Source organism: Ips typographus, linkage group LG4 (assembly GCF_016097725.1).
Source record: "Ips typographus isolate SLU linkage group LG4, UJ_Ityp_2.0, whole genome shotgun sequence".
NCBI lineage: Eukaryota > Metazoa > Arthropoda > Insecta > Coleoptera > Curculionidae > Ips > Ips typographus.
Genome location: NC_138425.1, coordinates 8,765,374 through 8,776,518, shown reverse-complemented (window position 1 = coordinate 8,776,518; position 11,145 = coordinate 8,765,374). Strand labels below are relative to the sequence as shown.

At 32.8% G+C, this 11,145-nt stretch overlaps 3 protein-coding genes across 3 annotated transcripts; 1 reads left to right on the top strand and 2 right to left on the bottom strand.

Moving 5' to 3' along the window:
- Positions 1–980: 980 nt before the first annotated feature.
- LOC145727992 (uncharacterized) lies at positions 981–6,692 on the bottom strand. The gene is made up of 5 exons (XM_081977887.1): positions 6,454–6,692; positions 6,208–6,260; positions 3,035–6,112; positions 1,939–2,031; positions 981–1,887 (listed from the first exon to the last, which is right to left on the bottom strand). Exons 2-5 carry the CDS (start codon positions 6,238–6,240, stop codon positions 1,105–1,107), a joined length of 3,987 nt encoding a protein of 1,328 aa, XP_081834013.1. The 5' UTR covers positions 6,241–6,260; positions 6,454–6,692; the 3' UTR covers positions 981–1,104.
- A 174-nt stretch (positions 6,693–6,866) lies between these two features.
- sud1 (Prolyl 3-hydroxylase sud1) lies at positions 6,867–8,999 on the top strand. The gene is made up of 7 exons (XM_081977899.1): positions 6,867–7,033; positions 7,083–7,247; positions 7,308–7,672; positions 7,731–8,012; positions 8,073–8,376; positions 8,436–8,647; positions 8,698–8,999. Exons 1-7 carry the CDS (start codon positions 7,021–7,023, stop codon positions 8,959–8,961), a joined length of 1,605 nt encoding a protein of 534 aa, XP_081834025.1. The 5' UTR covers positions 6,867–7,020; the 3' UTR covers positions 8,962–8,999.
- Positions 9,000–9,200: 201 nt separating this feature from the next.
- LOC145728001 (glucoside xylosyltransferase 1-like) lies at positions 9,201–11,095 on the bottom strand. Its single transcript, XM_081977910.1, has 7 exons — positions 10,713–11,095; positions 10,504–10,651; positions 10,321–10,452; positions 10,078–10,270; positions 9,863–10,012; positions 9,640–9,812; positions 9,201–9,591 (listed from the first exon to the last, which is right to left on the bottom strand). Exons 1-7 carry the CDS (start codon positions 10,913–10,915, stop codon positions 9,442–9,444), a joined length of 1,149 nt encoding a protein of 382 aa, XP_081834036.1. The 5' UTR covers positions 10,916–11,095; the 3' UTR covers positions 9,201–9,441.
- Positions 11,096–11,145: the final 50 nt, after the last annotated feature.

The window sequence follows — 11,145 nt, the reverse complement described above, 5'->3', positions numbered from 1 at the left end:
GCAAACAGACCTATTGAAACATGAAACGGTCATATCTGACCAACTGTCAAATGACGTCAGAGTAGTAGCATGACGTTTTTAATGGTGCTCAAGATTTTGAACGAAAAAAAGGGCTTAAAAATAGAAAATAACTTTTTATCGGTGAAATAAGCGATACAAAATCTATTTACCATTATAGTACATCTTTTACAATGTTTTTGGAATTTAAGACAAGTGGAAACATTCAGAAATTACTTCTTTGTTTTATAGTGGCATTTCCTATTATCCAGTTCCCAACAAAAATAACATTGTATTGTATATAACCACGATTGAAACGTGTGCGAGCAATAAATTTTAGAAGAGGTTAATAAATTGGGTTTATCCAATTTATTTTCTTCTTCTCTAACGGAATGGAAGCAAAAAAAACTCTCAGAAGGGCCACTTTGCAAAGAAAGTTTTGGGATGTGATTATACTTCTTGTTATCGGATAGTTCAGCCAAAAGATTCTTGTTGTAGTAGTCTTTTTATAAAGTTGAGGTTTTTACACATTTAAAATTTTGAATGCCCTCCACTCTCTACTATTTTTATATTAGGTAGGTACATACCACAAAACTCTGGAAGGACTTACCAGAATATCCTAAACGCTAAATTTAGATTAGATCTGATATTAAATAAAAGCTATGTTTTTTTCGTAGACTTTAAAATATGGATGCAGTCAGATTGTACCTATTTAAAAAAAGTGACCGCCAACATCAGGTTTTACCTGTGAAAGCATGGGTAATTAACAAATTCGTCGAAAGCTCCTCTATTGCGATATTCTGGCAAAGATTCAATGGAAACTTATCGTTGCAAACTCGTTTTGCCTCCGCCACAATGACACGAATTTCCTGATAGTCCCAAAATAAAAACCACTCAGCGACACGCCACATAAAGTTTGGCAAAGGATATGCGGAAATTGTAATTTTTTAGACCATGGACCCAAATCTAAATAGAACACCAAAAAGACAAATAGCTGTATATTTACATCGTAAATAACGTGATTTTACCATAAAATAAAAAGACAATTTACTGGTTTAATTGAACATAACTCAATATAAAAACAAGAAGAACAAAAAAACTCAATATTTACAAACTTTTTCTCTTTTTCTTTTTGTGATCTTCTAAAACAGGCAAAGTTTCCATTGACTCATAACTCTTTCTACTTTTATGTTTTTTAGTTGTGTTATTTAGAACGCTATCAGCATCGTCTAGATTACTTGACCTTTTCCGTTTTCTCTCCTTGTGTCCTTCTACATTACTGCTTTTAGTGTTTTGATCAGTTTCATTTATCTGACTCGTATTAGTTGTATTAATAGCATTAAACATGTTTAACACGCTTTCTTCAACTTCACTGGACTCATGCTGTCTCTTCAGTTTTCGCATCTTCTTTGCTTCTTTTTTCTCTACTTTCGTCTTTTTCTCCACGGCTTCCTCAAGTTGTCTCCTGACCGACTTATCAATATTTAAGTGGGATTTAAAATTAAAGCCGAATAAAGGGTGACGCGTTTTTAAATCGGTCGGCAAATGTACTTTCTCCTTCATGGGGACGTCCAACTGCCTTAAAGACATTTCAGGGACAGATTTTCCTAGACAAAGCGTATTTTGTGGCTCTACTAGTCGAGTTCCGTTTATGTTTACTACAATCGGGCCAGGCTTCTTCGGTAATGGTTCTAACACATACTCTTTGTCGTCCAGTGTTATGGTTTGAACCTCATCTTTTTTTATTTTAACATTTAGCAGCAACTGGGGATCTATGGTTTTGGGGATCAACACTAAGGAAATTACTTGGGAGTTCTTCAGTGATACATTTCCATTTTGTTCACCTTCGATTCTTGGATACTTATATTTTAACTTTTCCTTCCAAGACAACTAAGAAAAGAGAGCATAAAGAAAAGATGTTTTACGTGACTAATTACTTACTCCTTGGTACTGTGTTATTTCGTTGGAATGTTCCATTTTTATTCTCTTAGGTTTTGGCATATCAGTCTCTGAGTCGCTGTCTTCTTTGTGTCGCTAAAAAGTATTAATTTATAATCTAAGTTTCATAACTAGGTACAGTGTCTCCTTATAAACGGCCCCCCCGAAAAAAATGTATATACAAAAGTTGTAGAATTTGTTCTAAAGATTTGAACGCAACTTACTTGAATTATACAAGATGTTCCAAAAAAGTGTGACAGATAAAACTTATGTTTTTTTTTTAAATGGAACACCCTGTATATTATTCAACTGTTGAATAGAGCACGTCGAGACGATTTTAACGAAATATGGTTTGTTGGATTTATCTCTAATACTTTTCTCAAAAAATGAGAAAAGCTAATTTTTCATACCACCCTGACATAATTCAAAATGCCATTACAAATGAAGTGAATAGATTTAATAGAAATCATGCCAAATGTCTTAAAAAAAGTAAGTAAAAATGGAAAAGTAAAAAAAATATATATAGACTCTGTATTGAATTGAATGGTGTTCATTTCCAGCAATTATGGTCTTACCAAAATTAGTTTTCAATTTGTTATATTTTTTTAAATATATAGTTTTGGTTTCAAAAATAATGATAATAACAATTTTCTTTTGTCAGTAAAGACGGGGGTAAATAACACAGTATAAATGAATAATATTTAATTCATTTACTTAGGTATTTTCGCAATGGAATATGTTGATTTGTCTGTTAATACTCGTTTTGTGGGAAAAGTATTACAGATCAAATTAACAAACCATATATCGTTGAAATATTCTCGACGTGCTCTATTCAACAATTGAATAATATACAGGGTGTTCTATTTGAAAAAACATAAGTTCACACTTTTTTGGGACCTGTCCTAATTTAAGTAAGTTGAGTTCAAATCTTTAGAACAAATTCTATACCTTTTGCATAAACTTTTGTTTCCTAAAAACATAAAAAAGTTAAAGGGGCGGTCGTTTAAAATGAGACACCCTGTACTTAATTTTATAAAAATAATAATGCCTTTTTTACTTATTTTGATTGATTTGTACTATTGGCAATATAAGTACCTACTTGGATATTTTGTGATGTGGATTCACTTTCTGAATTGCTCTGATCGTCCGAACGGTTTCCAGTAGTGAAGCTCGATGATTCCAGATTTCTTTGCTCTTTGGGAATCATTAATGAGGCCGACATTCCATTTTTAACGCCACTACTTGTCAATTCGTTGATTTCTGCGATTTGTTTGCGTTTTTTATGTAGGTTTGGTGTGTCCATTTGCTTCTCAGGTTTAATTTGGATAGGTTTGGGCATTACTTGATCGTCACTGTTGTCTGATTCGGTCTCATGTGTATATTTATTATTTTTAATTAGTTGTTTCCTACCAGTCTCTCCTGCTGAATGTTTATCTGGAGATGGTTTGTTCCTAATTCCAGTCGATTTAGCAATTAGTTCAGCAACATTTGTAATCTGTTTTAATGTTGACAATGTAGTCTCATTATGTGAAATTTGAGATTGTAAGATTTTGTTTTTCACTTTCTTAGACCTGGACACAGTCACTTCTTTTTCAGTTTCTTCAGAACTTTCTGACACTGAAGGTGGCAACGAGATTTTATTTTTTGTATTGGGCTTGTGCATTTGCTTAGGTTCAAGTGCATCCACTTCTTTATCGGAACTATGCCGATTGATTGGGTCATTTACAGACACTTTATTATGTTTAGAGGATTTGGGAACTGTTTTAGAAGCACTGGATACTTCTGTCTTCACCTGCTTAGGTTTTGGTACCCTAATCTCTTCTTCTGAACTCTCTGATTCTGATTCCTGCTTTCTCTCTACTATCTTCGTTTTAGGAGATTGTTTAGTCTTAACTTCAGCAAGTTTAGTAACTTTTCCAGAAGCAGTGAATTTTTCGCTTTTTATATTCTTGGGTTTAGGTACAGTTATTTCCTCTTCTGAACTGTCTGATTCAGAGTTTTGCTGATAAACTGCCAGTTTGCTTGCTGATGTCTTAGGTTTAAAAGACTGGAGTTCTTCAGCTTTTATCTTCTTAGGTTTTGGTACTGTCACTTCCTCTTCTGAACTGTCTGATTCCGAATTGTCTTGTCTAGCAACTGAATTACTTGCTATTTTTTTATTGCTTGAAGATAGGACATTTTCATATTTTAATTTTTTGGGCTTAGGTACAGTTATTTCCTCATCTGAACTATCTAAATCAGAGTTTTGCTCACGAACTGCCGCTTTGCTCATCAATGTTTCAGATTTTATCTTTTTAGGTTTTGGTACAGTGACTTCTTCTGAACTTTCTGACTCAGAGTTTTGATGTGTAACAGGTGCCTTATTAGCTGCTTTAGTGAAATGGAATGCTTCAGTTTTAATCTGTTTAGGTTTAGGGACAGCAACCTCTTCTTCTGAACTGTCTGATGAGCTCTGTTGGCTGATATGTTTATTTGATAAAATCTTACTACTTGAAGAGGGTTTTGCTTTAAGGGCAGATTTAGCTTTAGTTTGAGAAGTCTCTATTTTTACCTTAGGCCTAGGTACAGTAAGTTCTTCTTCTGAACTGTCTGAAACTGGACTCTGTTGGCTAATATAATCATCAGTTACAAGTCTATTCCTTCTTGGAGTTGGTTTAGTTTTAGTTCCAACAGAATTTACATTTAATTTAAAAGAATCTGAATTTTCACTTCTTATGTTCTTTGGTTTAGGTACAGTTACTTCTTCTTCTGAGCTTTCTGACTCCAAATTTTGCTCTGTAACAGAAGTTTTACTCACTGGTACATTCTTTTTAGGTGATGGTTTTGTATTAATTCTGGATTTCGTAATTACTTCAGAAAGGTGACTTTTTTCTGTTTTGATCAGCTTAGGTTTAGGTACAGTCACCTCTTCATCTGAACTGTCTGAGTCTAAACTTTGCTGGCTAGCATTGTGTTTCTTTAAAGACACCTTCCTTTTTGAAGGTTTAGTTAGCACTTCAGTTTTTACCATCTTTGGCTTAGGTACAGTCACCTCTTTATCTGAACTGTCTGAGTCCAAACTTTGCTGGCTAGCATTGTGTTTCTTTAAAGACACCTTTCTTTTTGAAGGTTTAGTTAGCACTTCAGTTTTTACCATCTTTGGCTTAGGTACAGTCACCTCCTCCTCTGAACTATCTGACTGATTGGTAGAGACCTGATTTCTTAATGATGAACCAATATGGCTTGTGATAGATTTAGACCCTTCAGACTTGATCTTTATAGGTTTGGGTACAGTCACCTCTGAATCTGATTTTGAATTTTGCTGCCTTACAGATATCTTACTTTTTGGAGATGGTTTACCCTTGACTTTTGAAGACTTAGAAGCAATTTCGGAAAATTGTGAGTTTTTAGCCCCATCTGAACTGCCTAAAACTGATCTTTGCTGGTTAACCACAGTTTCACTTGCAGTGTTAAAGTATTCAGATTTTATCAGCTTAGGTTTGGGCACATTGATTTCTTCTTCTGAACTATCTAACTCTGAATTTTGTTCTGGGGTAGTTGCTTTACGTTGTAACTGACTTTGTGAAGATGATTTTCTATGGGCTCCTGCAACTTTGTGCACAGGAGAGTTTTCTTGCTTTATCTGCTTTGGTTTAGGCACATGTATCTCATCTGAATCCTCTGACTCTGAATCATGATAGTTTATTATCAACTGACCTTCAGTTGTGTTCTTAATTTCTGATTCAGACAATGGTTTATCAACAACAGATATGTGAGCATGCTCACTTCTTACATGTTTAGGTCTAGCCATTGAAGGAGATTCTTCAGTATCCATCTTTTTCTTACTAGACTTCTTTGTAACTGCTGCAGAATCATTCAGATTGTTTAGATGTTCTGACTGTACATTTTGTGTAGTACTCCTATCCAAAGACTTTCTTTTATGTTTGGAGTGGGTTTTATCTTTCTCTGTAATAGACATATCTTGTAGTTCTGTTTTTATGTTTAATGTCTTATTCAGTAGTTCAGAATTTTCATCTTGGGATTTGTTAATTTTTTTCTTCAATGTTTTTGTTTTTGACTTAGATGGTGTATTTGTCAGATTGGATTCTGATTCATACTCAGTCAGAACCTCTTTTTTAATTTTGATATGAGCTAAAGTTTGTGCCAGCATATTGTTGATTAGGTTACTTTTAGTAGGCTGAAATAAAAATTAAAACAATATAAATTATTGGTATATTTTTGTCTCTATTAAGAGTTACAATAAGTAATAAGTAAACAATAACATAGACTTACTTTGGGAGAAGGCTTCTCAGTTTTTATCTTCATCTTTGATTTTTGGTTTAAACCTGTAACAAAGTGATTTAACAATATGCATAATGAAATGTGTGGTAGTATTTATGGGATACCAATTTAGCTGCAAAAGGTGTTATTCTAGGTATATTTATAGTAATAATAAAAACATTGCGAGATATGGCGGTAAACTCAAAATATTTTTATATCTATTAAATAACAAATAAATTCTGCTAAAGCTAAACTTACCACAATGTAGGGTACTTTCAAATATGTTACCTTAACGGTTGTAACTCACTATAAACTTATGTATTATAGTTCATAACTGGAGTATAGTCAAATTAATGAAATAATAGTTTTTTAAATTAATTTTCGAGTAATTAAAGGCACCAACAAACTGTAAGCAGTAGTAAGCACCTATTTTTTCCTAAAATTGGAGCCCATCCACTAAACACCTGAATCTGAAAAAAGTGAGGTTACTTTTGGTTTAAATTTAAAATCTTCTACTGTTTACTTTAACCTTTCAAGTCTGCAACAAGTGGTTTCTTTTTCTAGCTTTGTGAGCGCAAGGGAGATATAAATAGATTTTAATGTGACAGATTATGTTGACAGGTTGTCAACTAAGCATGCCTAATTTAAAAAAAAATGAGGTTATGACTGTCATATTTTGATTATTTTGTGTTGTGATTTGATTTGAGATTGTGAAGGAGAGGAGACCACATCTTTTGACTACATTTTTAAATACTTTTTACAAAATGGATTAAAACTGTAAAAGTGGGAAAGTGTTATAAGATTAAAAATACTTTAAAATTCAATATGAGCTATAAAGGTAAGAAAGCCATACACTTAAGGACCTCACTATTGTTTGGATACTTTAGTAACAAACCAAGCACTGTCTCAAAGTGAGGATAGTTCTGACGATGACGAGGATATTCGTTATGTAGAAGAGTCTTCAGAAAGTGAGCCAGAGCTTGAATGTGACTTGTGGGATGTAGATTGCAAAGTGTTAGGCCAAGTTAAATGTTCCAGAGCAATTATGGGGTGTAAGTATTTTGTTTTGTTATATTCGGATTACCTTAAGTGCCTGGTTACAAAAATTTCAGGTCATTTAATGGCAACATGTGAAAAAGATCCTGATTTTCAACCAAAGAAAAGAATCAAACTACATCCAAACTTTAATCCTAAACTTATAGCTAGTGATTTACAAAAAAAATGGGATTTGAATCAGCCCTTCACTAGTAAAGACTTTGAACTGATTACCACTCCCTTTAAAGTTGGTGTGGTAAAAAACTTAATAGAAAACACTGAGTTTCTAGATGAGTTGAGAAAGCAGCTTTATGAGGTATATTTTAACTTGAGAAGCATGGACTTATATGAGTTTTTTCAATCAAAGGATTTAAAGTATCTGACAGATTTGGAAACTGTAGGCATTATTTATGATTTTCTAAAAAATGACTTGAAGACATGGGTGAGATAAGCTTGGTTATTAGAGGCTGAATGGTGTTGAAGTTTTGAATTTGTTTTAGGTGTCCACAGTAACTGGTTTTGAATTAACCCAGATTTCAGCCACTTGTAGTTTGTACAGTAATACTGATTATCTTTTAGTACATGATGATCAAAGAGAAGATAGGAGAGTGGCATTTATATTATATTTAACTGATAATTATGGGTGGAATCAGGCTGATGGAGGATGTTTACACCTGTTTTCAAAAGACCAAACAGGGCAGCCTTCTGAAGTAGTTAGGTCTGTAGTCCCAGCCAATAATCAGTTAATATTTTTCCCAGTTACGAATGATTCATACCATGAGGTAAGTGTGGCTGAAATGACTTCTAACTTGATTTTAAAAATAATTGTTAGGGCTGTTTAGGTGGGTGAGGTAACCAGTTTAAACAAGTACAGATTGTCAATTAATGGATGGTTTCATGTGAAATCTCCTCCTGTATTTGAAATTCCATTGTACACCCCTATGAAAAATAGCTTGTACAGCAATGACTATAGACCATCAAAGGTAGTAGATATTGATTTAGAAACATGGATTAGAGATGACTATTTAAACAGCAAAGCTGTTAAACTAATTCAGAGACATATTGAAGAAAACTCTGAAATATCTTTAAAAGGATTTTTCAAGGAAGAATCATTTAATGAGGTTTTGAGCACCTTACAAGGAAATGGTGAGTTAGCTAATGTGTTTAGTTTATTACTTTATATTATATACACATTTTTTTTAAAGATATTTCTTGGATAAAAGTTGCTCCTGTAAACAGATACAGGTATGAAGTAGCAGAGCTAAACCATCTGCCTTATGTAATTGAGAGGATGATTGACTTGTTCAGTTCTAACAAAATGTTTAAACTTTTGCGGAAATACACTGATTTAGAGTTGGACAATGAAAAAGCTTGTATGAAATTTGAGTTACAAAGGTGGACACCTGGAAGTTATGCAGTAAGTAATTTGTTTTGAATGATATGTTTTTACTGAAAAATTACTTCCAGTTATTGACTGAGTATGACTGGAATAAAACAAATGAGCTAGATTTAATAATACATTTTGGTTGCAAGCTCAACAATGACGTTATCGGAGCTCGTACCCATTATGTCACAATTGAAGATGAAGTGCAGAATGCACTAATTACTATTGAACCTGAGGAAAATAACTTGAATGTTGTTTACAGGGATTCAGCTAGGTTTACTAAATATTTTAGTAAACAAAGTAAGTGTCAATGTTTTTACACTCTGATATGCTCCTACATTGAGTAGTTTATTGTGCCAACTGTGTAATAGATGTTAAAAGAAAATTGGTATTTTACTTCTTTTCATTTTTTCAATATCTTACCTGCACACCATTTATAGAGTAAAATCTTTGAGATTGGATGAGATAAATAAACTCTCAGGATTTTTACATTTATCACTCAAACAAAGATAAGTTTTTGAGCTGTGTCCCCATGAAAGAAAAATATTTTTTTTTGTGTAACAGAGTGTATTTGAATAGATATTAAAAAGTAGAATAAGTTATATATTCTCAAATTAATTCTAAAGGAAATACAAATATTGTAAAGCTAATAATACATTATAGGAACATATTTGGCACAAGACATACTTGATTGAGATTTCCTTAAAAAGATCAAAATTCTCCTCATTCAAACTTTTGGACAATTTTAATTATTCCTTTGGGAAGCCCACTGTTGTTGATTAGATAAAAACCATTCGGGACGGTAAAGTTTGAGTTGGTTTATAAGATTAAGTATTGTCAAAATCCAAGTCTAAGAATCTGCCTAAATTTTTCAAAAAAACCTCTTTTATTTTGCCACAATTTGTGGTCTCTAAAGCATCCAAATATGCTTCAAGTGGTTGGTAGAAGTCTCTGTAGATATCCCCTCCAATTTGAAACTGCAACAACATTATTTTAATCAATATAATAAAATCACCACAACTTACAGAATCAAAAGCATTGTAAATGGCCTTAAATACAGGTTGTTTCTCTGAATGAAAAAATCCTCTGGAACCATGAATTACTGCTACACCATCTTTTTCTGCTGGTTTACATATACTACTATACATGCAATGATCAGGTCTGTAGTTATATCTGCATGAATAGATGTATAATTTCCCTATTAAAAACACTGTTAAACTAATAAAAATACAACAAATTAAAATATACCTGGGTGATAGTGAAATATAATGTTAATAATATCCTGATCTCCCCAGGTTATACGTCTCTTAAACTTTTTATAAATAGGCACTACATATTCAGTCCACTTGAATGCGCGCATTCTTGTGAGATTCATTAACATTACACCTGAGTTTACACCTACAAAGTGTTACTTTACACTTTACAGTAACCCACCCAAAAAAAATGAGTGATTGCAACATTACCTAAAGATCCATAGTAAGGATGTTTAGCAAACCTATTATACCAGCCAATGTTTGGATCTTCATGTTCAGGAGCCAAAGCTGCCATCTGGCTTCCATTAAACTTATCAAAATACCCCCATATACTCTCCACAGGTGTCAAAAAAACTGTGTCTGTGTCCATATAAAGAAGTGAGTCTACATCAAGTAGAATATCCTTGAAAGAACAATTAGTTTTCAAAAGACTCAAAAAAGAACTAGGCTTACTGGTAAGAACAATCTTTGGGCTGCACAAGGCTTAAAAAGTTTCTTCCACTCACTTCCATCTTTTTCAGGAAAATTTAGTGGAAGGACCTTAAAGGAAAATCCTTGGTGTAGAAATGCCTGCCATTCACTTAACTAAAACAGCTTAATTTAACTTGTGTTCTCAGCTGATTACATTTTACCTACCTTTTCCTTAAAACTCTCCATCAGGCTATCTTCAGCTATTACAATAAAGTTAATTCTTTCTTTGCTAAACATAAGAGCTGACTTTATTAAGGTTAAAGATTCACGCAATCTATCTCCACATGCCACAACAGCAACAACCATATCATTCCTGTTAAAAACGGTGATTTAGGTAATATACATTGATTCAATGTTAACCAGTTAAAACTTACTTTTTGTAATATACTGAGGGTTTAACCACAACAGGTACCTCAGAATTAGTGCTCTTTTCATTAAGCTGTTTAATGCTGTAGAAGTAGAAAATTATTAGTAGTACTGACACTGTAACGGCTACATTTAAATACAAATACAAGCGCATCTTCCTTCTCATTGTAATGTTATTAAAAACATTTTTATACAAAAGTACTGTAAACATCACTTGGAATCACAAAAAGTAGGTACTGCATTTTGGAGCTAAGACTTGTCATAAACAGTCCAGCTTAAGCCAATCAATAATGAACATTTAAAAAAGTATAAAGAATAAATGTCACAATATAATAACAGTAACAAAAAATATTAAAATAAAACTGTTTCACAAATCAATAAATATTTGACTTTGACAGATAAACTGTAAACATAGAAATTTGTAGGTTAGAGAGATATCAG